We start from the raw sequence: 23,893 nt of genomic DNA, 5'->3' as shown, positions 1-23,893 counted from the left end.
CTCACGCCGCTAATGCAATTCGGTTTAACGAAATATGCTGTAATAATGGTTACTACCATCGGATCATCCTAAATCTCAATGTTATAAGAATATCCGATCTCGGACTTAAGGTTCGGCTGCTTCCGCTGAGGGCGTACTTGACATCTCGACTAAGTGGGGTCGTCAATCGCCCCAATGGACGCCAAAGTTCAGTTCAACTCTGACTCCTCATCAACATTTCTTTACTCTCGAGTCCGCGCCCTACGGATACATTCATCCGAAAATAGACGCTATGCGCGTTGATAACGTTGATATGGGCGATACTAACGATACGGAGCACCCTGCCCCTCCTGATGCAACCTCCAGTGCGGAGCCCTTTTTGGACTTTGACGCATTGGCCTTTGATCCTGGCACACTTGAGTCGAACACATACGAGTCTGCTTTTGAGAATGTATTAGGAGGAAATGAGTTCGAGTTCAATTTTGACGAATTATGGAATGCGGATACGACCCAGCTCCCTCTCACGGCAGATGACACCGATTTCGCACAGACTCATCCGCTTCAAGGCGACACCAGCTTGCAACATGATGGCTTACAGCGCGCAGGGACTGATCAACTCGCACTCAACTTCGGGGACCTCATGAGAAATGCTTCTGAATCCCCATCAACCAGATCACCCAGCATCCTTACCCCGCCAATTCCCTCTCCGCTACCCCCAAAGATAGGCCATCGCTTCACCCTCGATGCCATCCGCTCATTGAAGGACTGGTTCGCTCGGAACATCGACAATCCCTACCCAAATGAAGAGGAAAAGAATATGCTGGAGCTCCAAACCGGTTTGACTCGAACTCAAATTACGAATTGGCTAGCAAATGCTCGAAGACGGAGAACTACTACCGATAGCGGCACTCAGACAGCTTCGGGAAAGTCTGGCAAGGCTCCTTCCGAGTATACGCCAACACGAGCTGGTACACCAATTCCACGAAGACGATCTGAGAAGGGGATGCATCCTTTGCAGAGATGGGTTGATTCACCGCCTGAGAATGAACCGGCTGCTGTGTCTGCTATTGCCCGTGCGATGGCATCAGGCGAATTAGTCACATCCAGTATGTTACCTTGCCAACAACCTCAAGATCAAGTCTGACAAAAACAGGAAGTCGAAGTCGGAGAGGGACATTCTCAAGTGACGAAAGAATACCCCGAAGACGTGGCCATAGATCAAACGCTAGCAGTCTTGGGACATCAAGAAGCGCATCAACAGACTCACGTTCCTCGCGCGGCTCCATCAGTGGTACCTCATCACACAGCAGAGGTAGATCGATCCAAAAACGGAGACCACAGAAAACATCACTTATGAAACCCCGGCTCACATTTCAATGTACATTCTGCACCGAAACTTTTAGCCGAAAATACGACTGGCAACGTCATGAGAATTCATTGCACCTGTCTTTGGAACGATGGGAGTGTTCCCCTGACGGCCCAACAACCACAGATCCCGATACTGGCCAGGTTATCTGCCTTTTCTGCGGTGAAATTAGCCCAAGCGATGAGCATATAACTGCCCATAATCCTTCTGCATGTCAGGAAAGATCATTTAGCAGGAAAGACCACCTCAAGCAACATCTACGCCTTGTGCATAACGCCAAATTAACCGAACTTTCTATGAAACTATGGAGGACTGCACAACCAGATATCATTTCGAGATGTGGATTCTGTCAAGCTTCCATGACTAGATGGATTGATAGAGTTGATCATTTAGCGAACCATTTTAAGATGGGATGTACGATGAATAACTGGGTTGGCGACTGGGGATTCGAAGATAATATATTGAAGACTATAGAGAAGGCTTTGCCACCATGTGAGTGCCGTGAGCGCTTTGAAGTACGTTGCTGACTTGTTTCAGACTTGGTTGAATTGGAACGTGGAACTCCATTCCCCTTCGCAGCCAGTGGCAAACCACCTGATTCTCCTCGAAGTGCATACGAGCTCATCACGCTGGAGTTGGCATACTTTATTTCGAATCACACCGACAATATCGGGAGTCTGCCAAGTCACGAAAGTCTACAACTGGAGGCATGCCGCATCATGTTTGCTTCAGAAGTAACATTCCCCGAAGCGAACCTGGACTCTCACGGGAGTCCATCGTGGTTCAGAGACTTGCTTCTGTCCTCTGATGAGATTGCTCAACAAGCTCGCTTCGCACCGATTCGATCGAGTACAGAGAGTAGACTTTCTGTCTTGAGGGTCAAGGGCAAGAACTCGTTGTTTGAGGAGTGTCCACTGGAGTCACGATTGCAAGCGTTCATGCGTGATCGAAGAATGAGGGGTCTGTCTGAGGTATCGGATGGAGAGCTACAAAAAGAGGCAGGTCGTATTGTCATGCAGATGGAAAGCGAGCTTCAAACGAAGCCGGAATTCGTTGCGAACTGGTTGATTGGTTTCCTGTATAAATCAACGAACTGGATAAGCGACTTTCGGCGACGTGCAGACCTAATGTCAACCAATGACAGCTGGAAACTCCCATCGCCAGGTAATATGGGATGGTCTGCCGAGCTTACAAGCGCCCAGGTACAACATGATCTATCTTGGGTGAACAACTCGTCTCTCTTTGACGGAAATGGCTGGTCTTTTGGAGGGCAAGCTGGGCCGTCGGGCGCAAGCATGACATGGCAAGCGAACGAACCAGCTAATAACGCTGATCAATCCACGTTTGACCCATCGCTCGATGACTTTACATGGCTTTGGTCAGACGATAAATCACCACCAAAAATACCACAGACGACCCCGAGTCCCGGAGCCGAAGGGGAGTCAGGCCTTCGACCGACGTGGCTTGGTCCGGGTATCTATGTCTTGAATGACCCGAACCATCTCCCGTGGTTTGCGCGCGAGATGAAGAGATGGGTAAAGGCGGCCATGTCACCCAATAACCCAATCTGTCATGTTCCTTCTGATGAGGAGCTTAGACATCAAGCTCGATGCCTGCTTTACAATGAGTATGTCCGTGCCCTCCTGTCTTTGACGCATCCAGCTTACCCTTCCAGTGACGACCCTTGGAATCAAACACCTGCGGACCACGCGCAATGGTTGGAGATGTTCAAGAAAGAGGTAGGAATTATTTGAAGCGCGGGCAAGAGGATGCCTACGTGTACAGGGAATGACTGCGATAGCGATGCAGGACGCCATGGAAGGGCAGTCTATGGGTGGAAAGGTTTCTGCGCACATAAGGAATGGAAGTGAACATAAGAATGCACCGAAGGATCCTTCAAGTCCTTTCGGACCTTGACAAGAAAGACTTCAACCTCTTCGGGAGTCCATCCCAAGGCTCGGGTGAAGGGACCGATGGTGATCGCATAGAGACCGTCGTAGATGACGCTCCTATTATAGAGGCCAATCATCTTGAGGTTTGCGTCTTTAGGCCATGGACCAACCGGCACTTTCTTGATCTCGTGGCGGATATTGACGAATCCAGCGTCGTGTAGTCTGTCGGGGTTCTTCTCGGCAGCATGCATCTCGATGCCTGACTTGGAGAGGGCAGCTCGGATGTTGGCTACCATTTGCGGTGGTGTAAAGTCGGGACGTAGTGTTCCGTCGTCGCATCCGTATACCCATCGGAATTCTGGAAGCTCGATCCATCCTCCTGGCTTTAATGCGCTGCGAATGTTAGCTGTGGGCGGCCATCAGGCGCGGAGGTGTTACCGGTAGATCTGTCCCAGCAGCGCAGGCCAATCCTTGATTGCTGTGGACATGTTGCGCAAATGGACGAGGTCTATTGAGTTTTCGGAGTATAGCCATGGTGCTTCGGCGTCGTCGACGAGGAATCGGACATTGGGAGGAACCCATGGTGGTTGAATGGGACTCAGATCGATCCCAATGACTTCGGCGCCGGGATATTCGTCGCCCACTACAATAAATCAGTCAATCGCCCTCAATCGGGGTTATTTTGCATACTATCAATCGCCCAACTTCCAGTGCCTGTTCCGATATCGAGGATCTTCTGAGGATGGTCCAACGGCGCATTGTGCAACTTGCCGCCAAGCAGATGCACCGCAACCGTGTGCTTCATGTCCTCTCGTTCTTGTTCGGGTAGATCGTTTGGGAATTGGTACAAGCCCTCCTTGAATTTATGGTATCGTCGACTGTTCTCGAATTGATAATCGCGCACACTCGAAGCTAGAGATGACGACTGCGCGGAATGCTCGGATGAAGCGTATCCATCATCTGTTGCGGCATCGTCGTTTGTTGGAGGAGCTGGGTGATCGGGTTCAATTGGAGGATCGTGCTGCTGTAGCTCGGGGACTCGATACGAGGGATTCATCGGGGGATCTGTTGTATCAGCCATGATGAATTAATTGATAGTGAGCAAGTCGAAGAGAATGCCCGGGGAAGTGGAGTTTCTATCTATTAGTGAGCGCTATTCCACTTCTTGGTTCTTGAGTGATATCGGGAGCGGGAGATCAACAGCCCGTGATTGATTTGATCGCCGGATCACTGCCCGTCTCCGCCATCACTGCAACCAACCCCACCAAGAGCGTTTTTCTGCTGTTGGTTGTATCACGCTGCTTATCTTTGCTGTTGGTCGAGACAAACAGCAGCCACAACTGATTCTCACTGCTTGGCGTGTCTGTCATTTATGCTTAATTGGCTAGACGCCATGGAGCCCTTCAAACTCTCCCTGCAAGATGGCACAGTGCTCTCTGGAATCTCCAGCATTCCGTCGTCACCTTCGACTTTGAAGCATAGGCCGTTGGTGGTTGGACTTCATGGGGGGTGCTATACGAGCCACTACTTCGATGCTACCCCAGAACACTCGGCGAGGGGTATCAGTGAAGCGCTCTCTGTGCCGTTCGTGGCTATAGATCGACCGGATTATAGGGATACTACGCCCGTAGGCAGTATTCCCGAAGGATCAAGCTATCCTGAACAATGGGGACGGAGACTCCATGAATCCATTCTCCCGGCCCTTTGGAAAGAGTATGGACTGTCCAATGCATGCACATGCATCGTTCTTCACTGTCACAGCCTCGGAGCCAACGGCGCAATCGTTGCATCATCCCTACATGCAACCTCATCATCACCTGCATATCCCCTCGGCGGTATCGTCATATCAGGCTTTGGCTCTCTGTTAAAAGACACAGGCGGCCATGTTTCGCAGCCCGATCCTCCACCCTCGTATTTGAACATCCCTGTAGAAGTAAAAGACAAGACTTTGCTTCTTCCAGGAACGGCAGACGAAACTGTTTATGCACAGTCTGAGCATCTCGACCACGCCATTCCGTTCGAGGAACTTGCGGCACTGAGAAAGTCTTGGTTGGGGGAGTGGAAAGTAAAATGGGGTGCCAACGTTACGGTGCCGGTTATGATCGCTTTGGCGGCGCGAGATCACTATTGGGATGCTACGGAGGAGCATTTGAAGCATTTTAGAGAGGGGTTTCCGAAGAGTGAGAGGGTGGATTTGAGTATCGTAAAAGCGGCACCGCATAATATTGAGCTGAGCTATTGGGGTCCTGGGTGGTACGCAAGGAGTTTCGGATTTGCAGTTGAGTGTGCGGTTTCACATGCATTGCAGAAGTGAGGTCGAGTTGATTTATGTTTTCAGTTATACCATATATGATGGAGGTGCGCAGGTCAATTACTATTTATGATTGTATACGAATTCTCCATAGATAATAGGTTTATGTAGATGGTTGACTTCATCGTTGATATTGGACAAAGATTGGAGGTTAAGCTAGAAATGAAATATCTTGTCGCAATAACGAACATCTCCAACACGTCTGCAGTCGACTCCGGTGTTTGGATACCTAAATAATCCTGTGACACTGTCAGAGGCGAATTTTCATGGCATTGATTGAATGCCCTGACTCGTCAGTCAAAGGGCGCGCCCCTCATTGTCAAACTCCAATATAAAAATAGAAGAACTCATCAACCTATTTCTCTTCACTCTTCACTGCAAGGCCTGAAAAGCCACCATGAGTCAAGCACCACCCTCGAAAGTCTTGGGCTTCTTTGGTGCAGAAGGCCCTCTGATACACGTCCCAGGCGGTCGAGGTCTCTGCTATCGAACGTCGCAAGGCATTCTTCTCCGACCTTCAGATGATGACGAGGAATCCGAATACATCACAACCCTCTGCAAGTCTCTAGTTGATCTTCACCCTGTCGGCTACCGCGTTCCTAAGCCAATCCCAGCTTCAGAGTGCCCGGCGAGATATGTTTACGATGCCTGGACGGCCTGGGAATATCTTGAAGGGAGAGCAACTCCTCAAGGAAATTTTGACATCCTTATGAGAGCTTGCCGTGCTTTTCATGCTGATATCATGACACTGGCTATTGAGAGGCCCTCTTTTCTATCTATGAGACAAAATCGATTTACAGAGGCGGATCTTGTGACTTGGGAGGAAAAGAAACTCGAAGATGTCGAGAAGGTCAACAGTGATGTTATGGCTACTGTCCAGCCAATCCTCGATCAACTTCTGAAGCTACGACAACCGTTTCGACAGGAAGTCAAGAACCAACTTATCCATGGCGATTTGACAGGAAATGTTCTGTTCGACACAGATACCAATAGCCGTCCGGCCATCATCGACATCACACTTTACTGGCGACCGGCTGAGTATGCAGAAGCTATCATAGTGGCAGACGGACTCATCTGGCTGAATGAAGATCAAAAGTTGGTTGAGATGTTTGGCACCGATCATACAAGGGTGCAGCTCCTCGTGAGAGCTTTGTACTGGCGGTGCTTGTGCTTTGCTATTGATCCGTTTCTTCTCTTCGTGAACGAGAATCTCCCAAAGGCGAACTTTACAAGTGCTATTGATATTGTCGGGGAATTGATGGGCGAGTGCACTTGAGATGCTAAGAGATAGGCTGTTGGGTGCTTGCTCATACACAGAGAGTATGAAGACGGTGATGGTTTTAGAGGTATTCATGGAAGCTTTCTCATTTCTGTATTTCAGTCCTCACAGCCTTGTCGACAATTCAAGCAGCTCAAAACGTCCATACCTCACTTATCTTGTATGAACTGGCATATGATCATGCTGCACAAGCACTGCCGCATGCCCAATCTGGCAAGCTAAGCCTGTTTGCTGTAGCTTGATACCTGATAAGCGGCGCATTTTTCCTCCGTAGAATTAGACTAAATATTAAGCTTGTCTCACGCACCGTCTCCTCTCTCATCTATTGGTTCATCAGCGTCAGCATCGTTTGCCAAGCAGTAATCCCACGCTTACATAGCAGCCCTGCCGTCATCTACCCCAAGTGAGTCTGATCCTCGTTAGCTAACCCTGAACAGTCATCAAACAATCATGGTCGGTGTTCCGAGCAGTCGAGGCTGCAACTCATGTCGAAAGGCAAAGAAGAGGGTATGTATGAGTTATTATACCCTTAGAGATGAAGTCCCGACTAATGAGATAAGTGTGATCAAAAGCAACCAAAATGCGGCCGCTGTATCAGACTCGGCGATGAGTGCGTAGGCAGTGGAACAAGGCGCTTCAAATTTCATCAGTACAAGCCTGATACACAGAGTACACAGCTCATCACACCTCCTACTAAAACACCTAGCAATGATACGACGAGACTGACAGCGGAGTTTATATCACTTATGGAGATTAATGATGATCGGTTTGGTTTTGAAGCCTACGGTCCTTATTTCTTTGCAGATATTCCTCGACGTATGGGCTCGAATTCTGCTCTTGATACTACCACTTCTGCCATGATAGCATCGTTCCAAGCAGTTCGTCTGAGGAAGACTGCTGACAAGAAGACTTTTTCTCTCTATGGGAAGGCGTTGAGATCTTTGCAAGGCTGTTTGAGTGATGATAATCAACCGGTTATGCTGAAGTTGGAACTTGTTTTGATGATGATGCTGTGTCAGGTAATTATACCCCGTTAAACGCTTAGGTTCCAGTACTGATGGTATTAGATCTGGATTGATAACAAACACGCCAACAGACATCGAGGTGTAATAGCCTACTTGTTAAAAGAAGCTGTATCTCAAGGTGAGATACTTCACCCGGGAGATATACGAGCCTGGTGTTTACAAGCGGTAAGACCTTCCTCTATTCATACATAACTTGGTTGACAAGGGGGAGTAGATATACGCTGCTCTGTGCGATCCAAAAGTCGAGCTTGGGTCATGGTTCTGGGACGTAGCCGTGCAAGATACTATCATGACACGGCCATACCATTACGAGCAAAGCCTCTACTGCTTCGAACTCGGAGCAATAGGCGACTTACCTGTGTTTCTTCGAGACCCAGAGAGATATCTCTACCAGTTGAAATGCTACTACAACATTCTCTCTCAAGAACGACAAGTGATGAAGAAACTCTACGAAGAAGCCATGGTGGCAACGCTCCCAACGGATGCATCAGCAGCGTGCAGAACGAAAGCCATAGAGTACGCCTCCGGCCACGCAGGTCTTCTCGTCCAAGCAGCACTCATCTGCCCCACACTCAACCCCTTTGGAGTTCTTCCAGATTACACACAAGACTCTCGCGATATATGCGATGATGCGATACTTCTGGCCCATCGATGTCAGACATTCAGACCATGTGGAGCGTCCTACGTGCCTGAGCTCTTGAAGTTGGTATGGGCGTCGTTGGACGATGGATATAGACATGGGGAGCTGGAGAAGTTGATGGATGAGTATGCTGAGGATGTTCAGGGTGCGAGCTATCTTGAGGAGGCGAAGATTATGAGGAAGAGGCTTGATGGTCTTGGATGGAGCAATGAGCAGCGATTCTTGGAGGGGAGGGATGAGGGGCTTGAGACGCCGCCGCCGCCGTGTGTGATTTTGTGAGATGAGATGGCATAAAAAATTGTATTAAGGTACAAGAATGAAGTTGGAACAAATGTCCGATAAAGCTGCAGCCGTTCATGGTTCACATGTCCCAAACCCCAGTCAGGAGCATGTCATTCTCCGGGGTAAGCTTTTAGCTGGAGGTTTCGGGCATCGCTGCTAATTTTAGAGCCCAATTACACCATGAGGGCTGCATCTTTAATATCTTCATTTCATTCTAACTCACAAAGCTAATCTCATTCTGCCCAAGCCAAATGCCCTCACTCACACCATCTCGTCTCTTGATCTTGAACATTCTTAGGAAAACATCCAGTGCGCAAAGCTTGCCCAACTGGGGGCCTCTTTTTCAGCTCCCGCAGATCGCGAGGATGATCCCTGGGCACCGACCCCGCTATTAGTGCTCTAACAAAATATGGAGAATGAACAGCTGGCGACTGTTAGTGGTGTAGCTGGTTTCTGTGTCAGCCACAGTACGCTAGATGGGTAGCGTACCCCTCTAATTCACGACTTGATGAGCTGTTTGCTCTCGGCGATACGAAAATGGAATCAAATCCCAAGACTTTAGTGTGAGTTGGTCTCTGAGATTGACAAGATGCTAACTAGATGCGAGCGTTTTATCCCACGATCATCGTCGCCGCCCTCATAAACAGGGCAAGCGAGCATAGCCCGCGACGTAGAGAATTCTCACCAAAAGCAAGGAAGCTCATCAAATGACCCTTCACGACATTACACCCACCAAACTTACAACCACCATCTAACATCTAGCGCTCTCTCAATATGTAGTAGCTTCAATTGAACCCCTGCCATGGCGGTCTCATGTCCTGGAAGCTTGTTGAGTTAAGCTTATTTCAGTGCCTATCCCCGTCGATCAGCCTTGCGGTGTGAGTCTCCCTCGGGTAGCCCTACGCTATTTCAAGGCCTTGCTTTCCCAGTCAAGCCTTGAGACTGTCACTGTCGTCTCTGCTCGCATCTTCTCTTTTGCCTTAGCACTTGCTCACCTCGTGCTCATGGCCGATAAACCCACTACCGCCCCCCAAACACCAACCATCTCCACAATGACCACCGCCGAAAAGTCATCCTCCGGCTTCCTCAAAGTCATCGCCTTCTTCGACCTCGTCGTCAAACTGGCCGCGGCGGGTGCGCTCATAGGAATTCTTGTTCTACTTGTGCAGTTCAACAACAACATCGATAAGCTCTTCAACGGGAGCAGATCTCTCCCCGTTCGCGTCTCCGATGCCGCGCCGCTGCGTATCATGCCCGGTTACTCGGGCACCTTCGATGTTCGAATGACGAATAACGCGGCTGACCCTGTGTGGTTCAAGGTGGACAATTAGACGGAAGACTAGACGTGTATCATGTTTCGGCGCTTCATGGGAGTCGGTCTCATTTCGGTGGGAGAGGGCGGTGGACGGTTCATTTCAAGGCCTATAGCGTGTTAATGTTATTCTGGTGGCGTGTTATGGATGCTTACCTGCGCTGAGACTTCAATAACACATTTTCTATCTCGTGATCATGCTAAATAGATCCAGTCTTTCATGATCTCTGTTACTGCAAGACCAAGCTAAGAGTCGCGTTGCAAGACGCGACCCATCCATCACGACGGTAATTGAACCGTGCACAAAGCCGAAAAGACAACAGTCTTCTAGAGAAAAAAAAAGTTTCATTTAGCAAACACCATAAACTAAATGCGAGCTATAAATAGTCTAAGCAGATCAAATGTAAATGTCTTTCCCATGTCGTAACTGACTGATTATTCCCGTGCGCTCGTCTAAGATGGTACTGAAGGAAACTCCCGATCGGGTGAAACCGTTGAAATCCGGAAGAGGGGGATCAGGGATACACGTGACCACCCGGATCGTGACCGTTACCGGCCCCACCCGGGCCGAGGATTTGAACGCCGAGAAAATAACGTGGGAGAAACGCCATGAGTAGTAGGAAATTTGGTCGTTGTCGAATGCAAATAGATGCCGCTAGTGGTCTTTCTTCTTCCGTATATATGTGGTTTTCATCTGTTTTGTGCTGGGTATTTTGTTGTGTCTTGTTGCTACGCTGCCACCGAAGTCGGCCACGCTCAGGCCTTCCATGCGGCAAGGTTGCCGAGCAAGCCGCGAACGCTGTTACGGCTCTCTTCTAGAACAGCGGCGTCTCGTGTTTGCTGGACCTTCGACTCGACGGCTTGCAGGACGCGCAAGTGCTCCTTCTTGAGCTCTTCAAAGCCATCGTCAAGCTGCTTGTGCCATGGGTACAGAACACCCACCTGGAAGCTGAGTGCAGAGCCAGCGATGACAAAGTTGGTGATGGAGAGCGCGCGAGTGATGATCATGGTGACTGATTTGAAGGAGTTGTTTTTTACTGACTTGTAGAGAGTAATGCAGTTGTGCGAATGAAGCTGAAGATGAAGGCTTGGGTTGGCGACAGACACGGGAAGCAAGACACAACAAAGTTACAGAAAAAATAAAAAAAAGAATGAAATGTGAGAGAAGAAAAAAAAGAAGAACAAAGTTAAAAAGGAGTCCCGACAGAAAAGAACAACAGAGAAGAATCCCCGCATACGTACGTGCCCGTGACATTCGGCTCGGTGTTGCCCAATTTATCCAAAAAGGTAAGGCCGCCGTAAATAAACAGGAATCAACAGTCTCGGCTCGCGTGAGCAAGGGATGGTCGAGACTCTGACAAGTCATGGAGAGTCGGACTAGGGGCTGTCAAATGAGACGCTGCCATCCGAACTCCGGATTTCACATGTCCACTGTTCTTGCGCGCGTGTCTCTTGTCACTTGTCAAAGAGAGTTTGACATTTGCCACAACTTCATGATTCCCCACAATGGCGCAGGGGTGCTAGAGTACGAGAGACTCGAGTCACTGAGTATTGGTCTCTTGAACTTGAGCTGAACTCTTGGTCGTGACCAAGTTGTTCTTGAGGCTTTCGCATTTCGCTTAATGGTTTCGAATGCCGAATTAATTGAACAATGCTTCTACGGGCCTTCTGGACTTAACCGCCGTTAGCCGTCAGTGGAGTCATTAGGACAAGGTTCCCACGTGTCGAAACAGGGCTGCATCGGTTCCCCCGATTGTCTCCATTCTTCCGTACCGATGCCGGGTCAGTGACATCTCCCGTATCTGTCTGTATCCACCCCCAAGAGCGGCTCATCTACCGGCCTTCGGTACCCATATCGCCGGGGTCGTGGATCCCGGATCCTCCAACCCATTGCTCCATCGTCAACCCGGACCGGAAGTGAGCAGCGATGTGATCTGTTCTTTCTCCCCAGCTGTCCATCATCACTTGACAGAAACCACATTGGCTTCTTATTATATCTTGTCGGTGCTGTAGCAGACTCAGATCCGGTTTCCAGCCATCCCACTTGCGACAGCCATGAAACTTGTGAAGGTGCTGCCAGAGGTGGTCTTTGCGTGTAAACTTGCGCTCTGAAACAGGGCGTTCGGCACAGGTGTCGAATTCGTGAGCTTGAATGTGCTCGTCGCTGGGTGAGTTCTCACCACAGAAAAGGCATTGCGGGCCATCTTCGCTCATGCGCCAGACTAAAAACGATTGGTCTCGCGTGACAGGTAATGCGCAAATCCATGAGTCGAGGCCTGGGAGATGAATTGACCGTTCATGGCGAACCCAGTCGTACTTTTTCTTGAAGCTTTGTTCGCAAAATGTACATTGAAATACGACGAACTTCTTTGTTTGTGACCTCGAGGATGCCGTCCTAGATATGGAGGGTCCTTCTGCCATCGAACTACTACCAGAGCGAGAGAAAAATGCCGCATCCCTTGAGCGATACGAGTAACAAGAAGATGCCGAGTTAGACGAGGCCTCTTGAAGATTAGAAAGCCAGAGAGAGTCATTGCTCACAGATGACCCTGGTCCATCAGACGCCGCCGCGTCGCTATCCAGCGAACTGTGTCCACTTGACTGAGCAGCCAGGGCATTTTGAATCGCCGTCGCTGAAGCTGGCTCCTCATCGGGCGGGGAATTTTTCCAGCGATCCATGGGTGAAAGGTTTTTGCGGAGGTAATGCGGCATCGGCGATCCTGGTGTAAATCCTTGACGACCCCGGCCAGGCGATGTAGAGTAAGTTGAGGAGAGTCGATGGCGTCGTCTGGTATTAGCAAACCAATTGACTACTTGGCTCCTGCTCAGCCCTGACTGTTGAGAAAGACTAGCTTTCTCTTCCTCTGATGGGTAGGGGTGGTCAAGATTGGAAAGGTACCAATTTCGCAGCACCCTCGTCTTTCGCACTGATCGAGTATTCGCTCTCTTGCCCGATAGTGCTGCCATTGTAAGGCCCTGCGATGATTGACCTTCATCGACTGTCGCAGGTACTCCTAGGATGCTGTGCTCGCTAACCCCATGGAGGCGACCGATGACAGGCTCCGACGTCTCAAATTCCGAGGGTTTCCTCTTCTTCTGCCCCGCCAGACTACATTCACGGAACAAGGCGACACAACTCGAACAACTCTTGGTAGGGTTCGGGTTTGCTACCGTGGTTTGCAAGATAAGGCATTGCAAACGAGTTCGACGACAATTGGCGCACGGTACAGGAGGACGGGATGCTCCATTCTTGACGAAAAATTCATCAATAGAGGTCATGGGCGTTTTGATAGGATCAGTGGGAGCTGGCAACGGCGCTGGGATACCCCAATCTGTGGCTGGTTGATTGAGAAAAGAAAAGTCCTGGCTGAGATTATCTGCAGGGGTCTCGGAGGCAGCTTTGGCCTGCTGAAAATCGGCATTCCAATCGATCTGAAAATCCGGGATTTCAGTGTTTTGAACGTTGAACGCTTCTTGAGGGTTGATCGTCTGTAGCATGGTGTCGATATTCGCTCCCTCAGCAAGCGGATTTGACGGACTCCGCGATTGAGGGGCTGGATCGTCAACCTGGTCGTAGGGAAGCGTCAACGCAGCATTTTCGCCGCCGGTGAAGAGAATGTCATCCAGTGAAAAGTCCATTATGACACTGTAATGAGGGCAGTGGCCTCTGAGCGACTTCAAAGGGCTGACGAGGAGGCATGTGAAGAAGATGTTGGAGTGGAGTTTTGGGAGAAGTTGCGATAACGTCACGCGTAATGGTCGCTTGAAGCGATGTCGGGCTTAGTCACAGCCGCGATGCAAGTGACAGCGCGCACCGCCTGTTTGGGAGATCCTTAACGACATTCTTTTGGTGTTTTATTGCAGGTCATCGTTTGTTGTTTATTCTCCAAGGATGATAAGATCTGCCTTTATCGCACCAATGCGCACGTCCGGTATTGCCAAGTGAACTGTGCTGTGGAAGGAAAAACAGTCGGGTACTTGGAGGGCGCTGTGATGTCTTGGATTGGATGTGACAGTGAGCCCACTGAATCTGCCCTTGATTCCCATTTACTGTACCTGCTCTGATGATTTTTAAGTGGAAGGCACATATCGGGTCTTGGCTAATTTTTTTTTTTTAAGTTCCTTTCTTTATCACTTTGCTCAATAACTCAACTTCCTCGCAATGGACTTGCTGATTGCAGGGTGGCTGTCAGTGGTTCCATAGCGTCAAATGTGCTGTCACAACCAAAGCCAAACTGGCTGTCCCTTACCGCCGCAGTAAGGTACTTAGAGCTCATTGTTCTAGACTTGATAAAAACACCGTCTGGTGTGCAATGTGCATTGGCCTCAACCGAAATGCGGAGCGACGCAGGAAGTCGTTTACCCAGACCTGTTGAATGCGTCCAACGACGATCCAGGCGCCGTCGGTATAGAATCGCCTGTTTCTGCATAATTTTACGAGCCAGCCTAAGCTAGGTACGTGCGCCCGAAAATCATTGGTCCACGCTCTATTGATAAGTAGTTGTGCGATATCTCAACTTCACTACAGAACCATGAACCATCGAAGGTTTAGCAATAAGGAAAATGGAGATCTTTTGAGAATCAAGTCCTGCGAAAGACATCAAGAATTTTAGAGCAACTGACATCACGAACTGGAATGGGGTACATGAATGAATGAGTGCTCATTGTGTGGGGTTGGTGAAGTATGGCTCTGTCGCCAGAAGGCGCATCACCAATGTTAACTTGGGCGCATTCTCTTGCAAATTGTGTATAAAAATGCTGCAGAAATTCTTCTCAAGAACTTTAGAGCATCTCAACACAATCATCTCACCTTCGTTCATCTTCCCATCGAGTCTTGTTCTGGCTTCCCCGCTCAATTCTCCGCATCAAACCTTCTTCATCGCAGTTGGAGAAACCCAGTACAACAAGCATCATGGCCACTCGTCGTCACGTCCACTTCAACTCCAAAGCCAAATCATGGACTTCACCTGAGCCCGCCTCTACAGCAGCCATTGATCGGTTTCACCAGAGTCTCCCCAACTATGAGCCAACACCTCTTGTCAGTCTGGACAGTCTGGCTAAGGAGGTCGGGGTCGGAGCTGTCCATGTCAAAGATGAGACGAACCGTTTTGGTCTTCCGGCGTTCAAGATCTTGGGTGCTTCTTGGGGCGCGTTCCGCTCCATAACCGAGAAATTTGGCCTGCCTCTTGACTCAGATATTGATACTGTCCGAGAAGCGGCAAAGTCCCATCAATTGACATTGTACGCGGCGACAGAGGGGAATCATGGGCGTGCGGTTGCAAGAATGGGTGCTATCTTCGATATATCAGCTGAGATTCACGTCCCAGCGTCTATGCATCCTTCTACGGTCAGGTTGATTGAGTCCGAAGGCGCGAAAGTCGTTATGTCAAAGGGCAGATACGAGGATGCGATGCTTGAGGCCGAGTCTGCGTCCAAGCATGCCAAGGGGATCATGGTTCAGGACCATGCCTTCGGCGACTATCAGACCGTTCCACAGGCAAGTGATAGTTCAAGATCTATTACTAGATTTCATCCTAACGCATTGTTATAGTGGATTGTCGATGGCTACGGTACCATGATGCGAGAGGTTGACAAGCAGCTCGGTTCCACCAAAGCTGACTTGGCCATCGCTCCTGTCGGAGTCGGATCATTCGCCCAAGCTGTAGTATCTCATTTCAAGAGACGGGGTACGCCTACCTCCACGTTGACAGTTGAGCCTGATACTGCGGCGTGTTTGTGGAAGAGTCTGGAGAAGGGCGAGTTCACCGAGATCCCAACGACTGGCACCATCATGGCCGGTCTCAATTGCGGAGCTCCTTCAACAATCGCATGGGATGTCTTGAAGAATGGCGTTGATGCAAGCTTGACCATATCAGACTACGAGGCTCACCAGTCCGCCATGTATCTGCAATCTCAAGGCATCAACGCTGGACCCTGCGGAGCATCGACTCTTGCTGCGCTTAGACGGCTGACACCGGAAGACAAGAAGGCCCTTAGACTGAGTGAGAAGTCCACTGTGGTGATCTTTTGCACAGAGCGAAACAGAGACTACGATGTACCCCACGACGTTTCTGGCAATGACCCAGTTGCACTCACTCAGACCCTTGTCCAGATCAACTCAGCCAGTCCCGACTTGGGCTCTGTTCCCGGACCTGGCGAGACCGTCATCGCTCGCTATGTCGCTGCATGGCTCGAACATAGGGATCTGGAAACGCACTGGGTTGAATACAGCAAAGGCCGTCCCTCCGTCGTTGGTGTCGTTCGGGGCTCCGGCGGCGGGAAAAGTGTCATGTTCAACGGACACCTCGACACGGTCACCATTATGGGCTACAATGATGATCCATTGAGTGGAAAGATCGTTGATGGCCGTCTTTATGGTCGAGGATCTGCTGACATGAAGGGAGGTGTCGCGGCAGGTATGGTCGCCCTCGCCAATGCTAAGAAGCTTGGACTTCGTGGTGATGTGATCTTCACTGGTGTTGCCGACGAGGAGAGCTTGAGTAAGGGAACGGAAGATATCCTTCGCGCTGGATGGAGAGCAGATGCCGCTGTTGTATCGGAGTCAACGAACCTCGAGATCAATCACGCCCACAAGGGATACTGTCACATTGAGATCAAGGTCTATGGACTGGCTGCACATGGTTCACGGGCTGATTTGGGCATCGACGCCATTGTCAATGCCGGCTATTTCCTCGTGGAGTTTGGTAAATACGTTAAGAAGTTGCAAGAAGGTGCTGGGGACGAGACCTTGGGAACAGGCACTGCACACGCTTCAGTTATCTCGGGTGGTGAAGAGGCATCGTCATATCCTGCCCAGTGCACCATCATTGCAGAGCGCCGAACAATCCCTGGAGAGACCAATGAAGTTGTCCAGAAGGAGTTCGACGACATTATTGCCAAGGTAGCAAAGGAGGTCACCGACTTCAAGGCAGAAGCCAAGATCTTCTTCAGCCGCCCGCCCCAGTTCACAGAGGCAGACCACCCGTTCACCAAGCTCGTCTCCGGCATTGTGGGTGATGTCACTGGCAAAGACGCGGTTATTGCCGGTGCCCCGTTCTGGACCGATTGTGCTTTGTTGGCTGAGAAAGGGATAGTGCCTCTGCTCTGGGGACCAAAGGGAGAGGGATTCCATGGAAAGGAGGAGTTTGTTCACGTCAAGTCAATTGAACAAGTGTCTGAGGGATTGGTCAATATAGCAGCTGAGCTCTGTAAGTAGGTAGATAGAAGATGTCTTGTCCATTGAGTTTAATTGAGGATTAGCTCTTTGTTCTCATCTGAGTTGACAACTTGACCCTCTCGTTCTCCTTATGATCAAGACAGGCTTATAGAACAGATGAACGGATGGTTTAAACACGTAGGAAACCCCTTTGAAGATAAGTTTTGATTCTTCCAGTGGGATCTAGAGTTCTAACACTGGACCAGGCAGCTCATATATAACGACAAACATCCACTGACATCGGACCTAACCTCTGTTTAAGATTTCCCGCCTTATCCTTCCATCTATCTATTTCTATCAGAAGTTCACTTTCGTCTTTCACCAGAACTCGACAAGTCATCACCAACCTCTGGCTTTCTCAAGTGACCCCTTTCTTCCACCAACTCACCCATAACAGCACTACCTTCACATATCACAACCACATCCCATCCAACATCATCTACAATGCTACCAGGCGCACTGGCTACCGCATTGGGGCGCTATAAAGAGGACACAAACTCTGTCGCCGGCTGGCTTGCCTCCACGGCAAAGGCACATGGCTATAAGCCACAGTCAAACGAGACTCAGACAAGTTCCTCCCGGCCGCCTAGAGGGAAACGCCAGAGAGAAAGCCAAGCAGAAAGCTGCTGAAAGTAACCAAGAAACATGTCAGAAGTACACGGTTGCCATAAAGGACTTTGTCCCCATGGCGGAACACATTGCGCCGCAAACGAAGCCTCGCATTCAGGTGCCTGGCTCCTTTGCTACAACAATCGATCGAGTAATCTATGAAAGATCTTCTTTTAGAGGACTCCTTGCAGAACAGGGCGTTGAAGTTGAGGAGACCGCCGATCTAAATCACGCGTACTTTGTACGTGTGCTACAAGCGGTTCGAGAGGCTCTACGCCCCAATATGCCGAAGTCCGCTAAAGACAAAGTCCCTCACCCTAGCACTCCCCGTAGCCTGGCTCAGAGCTTTGGTCAACTGACAGTCGAGGATCCATCACGGGAGTTCTTGAAAGCCCCGGAAGTCGAGCGTCCTAAACAGATGGCCCAGGATAACACTATCTACGAGTTAGAAGAACAAGATACATTGGATGATGCCTTGACTGTTTGGCATCTTCTGATGGTTGATGCCGGAAAGATCCGAGACCGCATCGCATGGGTTTGGAAAGCGTATCGCGATGGGAAGCTGGATATTACAGTTGCTGGGGTCGCCACGGACACCGGAATCCATATGCTAGCGATTTTAGAGGAACAGTCACGCTTGATTCTTCATCAGCATGGCGGTTGCCTTAAGTCCTAAGGCATACTTTAGCAGCGTAGCCTCTCAAAAGGGCTACTCCATGCAGGACATTAATGACTGCTGAAACGGGAGCTGTGACCATGTTCAGCTGTCCGAGCTGTTCAACACCACCTTTTCCCAAGCACTCACCATCGTTGAGCGGCTGGTTAAGGTCTTTCAAGTCCAAATGACATAGCCCTGAATCACACTGAGATGATAAACAAGCTCAAGGCTTGTTGGAGTGTACCAGGAAGCAACGACACCACCCTGAGGCTATCAGTAGACCAGCTGATGGCTACTCAGTTTTGGAACGCATCACTGGTACATATCGCTAAGTGAGAGGTATGCGGATCCCTGGACAAATTCTCGGGATATGTATCGGAAGCTTGCCACTTCCGCAAGATTCTTTTTGTAATGGCCTTCGCAACACAGATGCAGCTAGACATCTTCTATTTGCTGCAAGGCGATCTATTTCGAAACTCTCTTCAAGTCCATACTCACTTGAAGGACATGCGAGACCAGCTGAGGGCCGTCATCACTAATCTGTCTCGTTCTGGCTCACCTCGTAGCTCTAGAAGTTCTATTAGCTGGCTTGAACCAACTTTCAAACGATCAGACAGCATCGCTGGGTATTATGAGAGTTAAAATGGAGAAAAAAAGCAAAGCGAGGGTCCGTTCGCAATCTTTGAGATCATGCCAGCGTTTTCTGGCCTATATCTTTTCCAGAGTAGAGAACTCATCGCCAGGCAGGCAATGTCCTTCTCCAAGGACGTTATGACAATCATGGCTCACGCATTCAATGCCATGACGCAGCTCCGGATACTCAAGGTACGGTGGCCTGATATGGAGGCATTGGAAAAGTGCTTCGAGGAGCGCGACTTATTTTTTGCGGGTAAGCCAGTGAATCTCAAAGACTTCACGCGTCACCTCCTACTGACACTTGGCGTTCCACTATCTGCTATTAGAGATAACAAAATGAGGGCAAAGCGTAAGCCCCCACGAGAATTTTTCAAGGCGTTCTTCGACGGAGCACATGGTACAGCTCCGGTGTCAAGCATGTTCAACAAAACAATCTTCAAATGTGGGATCCTACAAGGCTTGTCATGGGATGACCTGGACTACTTGATCTCTGCGAGCTTCTACAAAGAGAGGGTCAACGATGATGGAACCCATAAGCTTGTCTCGCTTGACATGCTAGAAAAGAAGAAGTTGAAGGAACGGATGGGAAAGCCCAAGTCTAAACACCGACAACAGTCAAAGCCCTGTTCCCCGGACGAAAAGCTGAGACAGTTTTACATTAGCTTTGGCCGGAGAGTCTCGAGAGCTTGCATTTCCTTACATGGAAATGTATAATCTTTTCACGTCGCTGTTTGATAAAATCAGTGATCGGTGCACTTTGACACTAGAGATTTTCCTACGGGGACCTGATTCCGACAAGAGAAATCACTTAACAATGCTGCAAATTATCTCGCTTGCCAGTCAGAGCCATCAATATGAGGCTCTCCGCCAGGCAGCTGATGAAATTCAGAAGCATATCAGCTCTGATCCGGCGATGCTTTCCAAACGCATCGCAGATGTTCCCGATTTCGACGGTGCAGTCATCCCAGAATCCAAGTCTTACAAAGTCCCTGCCAAGATGTTTGTACATCTCAGCATTGACACAGAACCTGAGGATGAACTCATCATCCTCCCTCTTGAAGCAATGGACTCTGCCCCAAGAAAAATGGAAGAAGGAAATAAGGACTCGTCGGGGCATTCGCCTGTCGATCCTTCTTGTTCACCTCCTCAAACGAATAGCCAGGGTCATATGGCTCATTAAGCTTGAGAGAAGTAGGTTTACGTGTCCGAGAGAGAAGTCTTGCGTTATTTCTGGTGAGATGCAGAATGGGAAAGGGAATTATGTTGTGACAAATTGTATCATGGCGTGGGAGATGATAATGGCTTGAGACGGCACGGTGAACATCATGACGGATAATGCTCAGATTCTGGATGGAAGAAGAGTAAATACCTATGCTAGATAGAGAAGCACGACCTTTGGACGAATTCTATCGACTTTGATATTAGCAGTGAATTAAATCTGGGTACACGACCATTGATCGTAAGAACCCCCCTCCCCCCCCCCGTTCCTAGACGTTTTCAGAATCTTCGTGGTATCCAGTATTCGAATATTTCGTTCATATAAGTGATTATGTTATCAAATACTCTCTCCTGCAGTGTTATGTCAGATGATGGGATAAACATATTTCTTTAGTAAGTTTGTATTGAGTTTGAGATGACTGGCATTGAAAACAGAAGAGGCACGTGTGTTACATTGTGAATATTTGAGCTGAAATGCACTGAGTAAGCTTGAGCCTTTGTGCATGATGACGGCTGAAACATTACCTGACCAGGGTTGTGATTGCCACTGTAATCCTTGCAACTGACCCGTCTCGAAGCGATGGCACTCCGAGGCCAACGCAACGTCGTGATACGCTGTCAGATTTCACAGATCGCAGATGAGATTATCGAGTAACGATGCACAATAAGAAAACAATGACTTGAAGAATGATTGTTTGCTTGTGACATGTTTGCTTGTCGTGCGGGGGAGCTGCTTCAATTAGATGTAACCAGCCGAACCAAGTAGGTAAGAAAGCGTCCGATTGCGGAAACAAGAGAGATTAGAGAGGTTTGAGGTTGGTTACACTTCAAGCCAAGCAAGCAAAAAAGGGTCGGGTGCGAATAGCTTCAACGTAGCACTTGGAGTTGCAGCCGTTATCGAAACTGCAGCAATTGGTGATAAATGGCCGGATTGCAGCCGTAGGTTGTTGCATTTCATGTTCCACAGAGAGCTAATCTCACTAGACTATCAGGCTATCTCCCTATCGGAAGGTGATTGAGTGGCCACCCTCATTTGAACTGGGTCGTAGATCATGCTTGGAGCCTGTCAGGTGGCTGGCCCTATCGCCTATCAGTGCACGGCTATCTCGACCCCGCGATAAGTAACGGGCATGGCCCCCAGCATTGTGCATTTACTGGGTAGTCTAGGGGGTCCATTGGGACTGTAGGGGTTGGTAGGGCAGGCCGCAGGGTGTAACGTCGCACTGATGCGTCCGTCCTTCGTCTCATCTCTTCTCCTCCCCCCTCAATAATCTGCCCGCCCATGGACCAGTGAGTGAGGGCCTTAGGGTGTTTATTTTGGTACAATCGCCGAATCTTACGGTCGCGTGCCACTCCTTCCAGTTCGTACCCATTATCGCAGGCTCCACTGCCACGCCAGAGCCACGGTCCTCCTTTCTATATTATCACCATCTCCACCCCCGCCTTTTCAACGGGTTTAATAAATCAGCCAAAACATCCGCCCACTTCCTCTCTTACAACGGTTCAACGGCTAACTCCAATTGAGCTTCACCATCAATCACCTCAATCATGGCCGACGAACAACCAACCGCTACCTCAAAGGGCGGCGTCTCAACTGAGGCTGACTACCATGATCACACCGATGTAGATCTCCCCCGTGGATGGAAATATCGACGATTCAGTCTCTTTGGAAAGATTCTCCCCTGGTATGCCTCGCCGCGCATTCAGCTTGGCATGGTCGCCTTTGTCTGCTTCATGTGTCCTGGCATGTTCAATGCCCTCGGAGGTCTCGGCGGCGGTGGTAAAACTGATCCCACGTTAGCTGACAACATGGTGAGTTTCGCTTTGCATTCCCTGAGTGACGCACGCTGACTGGGGTAGAACACCGCTCTCTACGCCACCTTTGCAGTCTTTGGCTTCTTTGGCGGTACTTTTGTCAACAAACTCGGTGTCAAACTCTGCCTCGCTTTCGGTGGTGTCGGTTACGGTATCTACGCCATCAGCCTTCTCGTCTCGGTTCACAAGCATGTTCCTGGCTTCAACATCTTTGCCGGTGTTTGGCTTGGTCTCTGTGCTGCTTTGCTATGGACCGCGCAAGGTACCATCATGATCTCGTATCCCCACGAGAACAAGAAGGGAAAGTATTTCGCTTGGTTCTGGGGTATTTTCAACATGGGTGCTGTTATTGGCAGTTTGGTTAGTGTCTTGGTCACATCCTCAATTCAAGTACTCATTCGACGTGCAGATTCCCCTCGGCGAAAACATCAACATCAAGGAAAACAAGACCGTCAGCGACGGAACTTACATCGGTTTCATTGTACTCATGTTTTTCGGTGCCATCCTTGCTCTCACGCTTTGCAACGCTAGCGACATCATTCGCAAAGATGGCTCCCGCGTTATCCTCATGAAGAACCCAACATGGCAGAGTGAGCTTTGGGGTCTCTGGGAGACACTTCGTTTCGAGCCTTTCGTCATTCTTCTCTTCCCCATGTTCTTCTCATCCAATTGGTTCTACGTCTACCAACAGAACTCTGTCAATGGTGCCTATTTCAACACCCGAACCAAGGCGCTCAATGGTCTGCTTTACTGGTTAGCTCAAATTCTCGCTGCTGCGCTCTGGGGCTGGCTTCTCGATTTGGAGCGGTTCCGCCGTACCACCCGTGCCAAGGCTGCTTGGGTCGCTCTATTTGTCCTGACATTTGCCATCTGGGGCGGTGGTTATGCCTTCGAGAAGACCTACACTCGTGAGACTGTTTCTCCTGATTCTGGATTCGTGCCAGGCGACTGGGAAGACTCTGGATACGCTGGACCCATGTTTCTGTACATTTTCTATGGATTTTACGATGCTGCTTGGCAGGCTACTGTCTACTGGTGAGTCTACTTAGTCCTCGCTGTTTGATTTTCTTTGTTAACATTTCCAGGTTTATGGGCGCCTTGTCCAACTCTGGTCGACGATCTGCCAACTATGTCGGCTTCTACAAGGGCATTCAGTCCGTAGGTGCCGCTGTCGTCAACAACCTTGATGCACGCAAGATCTCTTACCGATCTGAGTTCATCAGCAACTGGACTCTTCTCTCCGTTTCTCTTGTCGTTGCTGCTCCAGTCATCCTCCTCAAGATTCGCGACCACGTGAGCACTGAGGACGATCTCAAGGGTACCGATGAGACTTTGGCAGATGTTTTGCCTTCTGGCCATCCCGAAAAGCAACCTGAGCGAGGTAGTGTTTAAGTGTGGGGAGTATGATTTAATGGGCATGAAGGGGGAGGTGGAGAAATTGTGAAATACTATTGCTATGGAGCCATGAATCCAGGACAGATCACCTAGTTAGGGATATCTCAGTAATGCATGAACCGACGTACTATTATAATGACGAATCAACTGATGATGATACCTTGTCTTACTGTGCTTACTACCTGTGCATCAAAGGCTTGGAGAGACGTGCCAAAGTCAAATTATCGGATAGCTTACGCGTTAATTCGGTTATGTAACCT

At 49.5% G+C, this 23,893-nt stretch overlaps 12 protein-coding genes across 15 annotated transcripts; 9 read left to right on the top strand and 3 right to left on the bottom strand.

Annotated features, from left to right (window-relative positions):
* Positions 1–271: 271 nt before the first annotated feature.
* FVEG_17162 (hypothetical protein) lies at positions 272–3,099 on the top strand (the record flags this gene model as incomplete). The annotated part of the gene is made up of 4 exons (XM_018906434.1): positions 272–1,085; positions 1,133–1,837; positions 1,883–2,972; positions 3,021–3,099. The coding sequence occupies 4 exons, from the start codon at positions 272–274 to the stop codon at positions 3,097–3,099; spliced, it is 2,688 nt and encodes an 895-aa protein (XP_018759916.1).
* On the bottom strand, positions 1,558–4,435 carry FVEG_12097 (hypothetical protein). Of its 2 annotated transcripts, XM_018901432.1 has the most exons (4): positions 3,928–4,415; positions 3,676–3,880; positions 3,013–3,630; positions 1,785–2,958 (listed from the first exon to the last, which is right to left on the bottom strand). In XM_018901432.1, exons 1-3 carry the CDS (start codon positions 4,316–4,318, stop codon positions 3,174–3,176), a joined length of 1,053 nt encoding a protein of 350 aa, XP_018759918.1. In that variant the 5' UTR covers positions 4,319–4,415; the 3' UTR covers positions 1,785–2,958; positions 3,013–3,173. The 2 variants fall into 2 exon arrangements, with proteins under 2 accessions (XP_018759917.1, XP_018759918.1); XM_018901431.1 differs by having other exon boundaries at positions 1,558–3,630; positions 3,928–4,435.
* A 195-nt stretch (positions 4,436–4,630) lies between these two features.
* FVEG_17163 (hypothetical protein) lies at positions 4,631–5,551 on the top strand (the record flags this gene model as incomplete). Its single annotated transcript, XM_018906435.1, has 1 exon — positions 4,631–5,551. One exon carries the CDS (start codon positions 4,631–4,633, stop codon positions 5,549–5,551), a length of 921 nt encoding a protein of 306 aa, XP_018759919.1.
* A 394-nt stretch (positions 5,552–5,945) lies between these two features.
* On the top strand, positions 5,946–6,824 carry FVEG_12098 (hypothetical protein; the record flags this gene model as incomplete). Its single annotated transcript, XM_018901433.1, has 1 exon — positions 5,946–6,824. One exon carries the CDS (start codon positions 5,946–5,948, stop codon positions 6,822–6,824), a length of 879 nt encoding a protein of 292 aa, XP_018759920.1.
* A 453-nt stretch (positions 6,825–7,277) lies between these two features.
* On the top strand, positions 7,278–8,771 carry FVEG_12099 (hypothetical protein; the record flags this gene model as incomplete). The annotated part of the gene is made up of 4 exons (XM_018901434.1): positions 7,278–7,334; positions 7,388–7,846; positions 7,895–8,017; positions 8,067–8,771. 4 exons carry the CDS (start codon positions 7,278–7,280, stop codon positions 8,769–8,771), a joined length of 1,344 nt encoding a protein of 447 aa, XP_018759921.1.
* A 544-nt stretch (positions 8,772–9,315) lies between these two features.
* On the top strand, positions 9,316–10,303 carry FVEG_12100 (hypothetical protein). Its single transcript, XM_018901435.1, has 2 exons — positions 9,316–9,337; positions 9,382–10,303. Exon 2 carries the CDS (start codon positions 9,779–9,781, stop codon positions 10,103–10,105), a length of 327 nt encoding a protein of 108 aa, XP_018759922.1. The 5' UTR covers positions 9,316–9,337; positions 9,382–9,778; the 3' UTR covers positions 10,106–10,303.
* Positions 10,304–10,842: 539 nt separating this feature from the next.
* Positions 10,843–11,094, bottom strand: FVEG_12101 (hypothetical protein; the record flags this gene model as incomplete). Its single annotated transcript, XM_018901436.1, has 1 exon — positions 10,843–11,094. One exon carries the CDS (start codon positions 11,092–11,094, stop codon positions 10,843–10,845), a length of 252 nt encoding a protein of 83 aa, XP_018759923.1.
* Positions 11,095–11,919: 825 nt separating this feature from the next.
* On the bottom strand, positions 11,920–13,725 carry FVEG_17164 (hypothetical protein; the record flags this gene model as incomplete). The annotated part of the gene is made up of 1 exon (XM_018906436.1): positions 11,920–13,725. One exon carries the CDS (start codon positions 13,723–13,725, stop codon positions 11,920–11,922), a length of 1,806 nt encoding a protein of 601 aa, XP_018759924.1.
* On the top strand, positions 13,055–17,428 carry FVEG_12104 (hypothetical protein). 3 transcript variants are annotated; one of them, XM_018901439.1, is made up of 3 exons: positions 13,055–14,101; positions 14,206–15,583; positions 15,638–17,428. In XM_018901439.1, exons 2-3 carry the CDS (start codon positions 14,999–15,001, stop codon positions 17,300–17,302), a joined length of 2,250 nt encoding a protein of 749 aa, XP_018759927.1. In that variant the 5' UTR covers positions 13,055–14,101; positions 14,206–14,998; the 3' UTR covers positions 17,303–17,428. The 3 variants fall into 3 exon arrangements, with proteins under 3 accessions (XP_018759927.1, XP_018759926.1, XP_018759925.1); XM_018901438.1 differs by having other exon boundaries at positions 13,055–14,541; positions 14,588–15,583; XM_018901437.1 differs by having other exon boundaries at positions 13,055–15,583.
* Positions 17,429–17,837: 409 nt separating this feature from the next.
* FVEG_17165 (hypothetical protein) lies at positions 17,838–18,587 on the top strand (the record flags this gene model as incomplete). Its single annotated transcript, XM_018906437.1, has 1 exon — positions 17,838–18,587. The coding sequence occupies one exon, from the start codon at positions 17,838–17,840 to the stop codon at positions 18,585–18,587; it is 750 nt and encodes a 249-aa protein (XP_018759928.1).
* A 672-nt stretch (positions 18,588–19,259) lies between these two features.
* Positions 19,260–20,415, top strand: FVEG_12105 (hypothetical protein; the record flags this gene model as incomplete). Its single annotated transcript, XM_018901440.1, has 2 exons — positions 19,260–19,830; positions 19,868–20,415. 2 exons carry the CDS (start codon positions 19,260–19,262, stop codon positions 20,383–20,385), a joined length of 1,089 nt encoding a protein of 362 aa, XP_018759929.1. The 3' UTR covers positions 20,386–20,415.
* A 1,400-nt stretch (positions 20,416–21,815) lies between these two features.
* FVEG_12106 (hypothetical protein) lies at positions 21,816–23,794 on the top strand. The gene is made up of 4 exons (XM_018901441.1): positions 21,816–22,235; positions 22,284–22,598; positions 22,648–23,273; positions 23,324–23,794. The coding sequence occupies exons 1-4, from the start codon at positions 21,972–21,974 to the stop codon at positions 23,628–23,630; spliced, it is 1,512 nt and encodes a 503-aa protein (XP_018759930.1). The 5' UTR covers positions 21,816–21,971; the 3' UTR covers positions 23,631–23,794.
* Positions 23,795–23,893: the final 99 nt, after the last annotated feature.

Source organism: Fusarium verticillioides, chromosome 4 (assembly GCF_000149555.1).
Source record: "Fusarium verticillioides 7600 chromosome 4, whole genome shotgun sequence".
Lineage (NCBI taxonomy): Eukaryota > Fungi > Ascomycota > Sordariomycetes > Hypocreales > Nectriaceae > Fusarium > Fusarium verticillioides.
The sequence above is the reverse complement of the archived record's forward strand: the minus strand, read 5'-3'. Positions and strand labels throughout refer to the sequence as shown.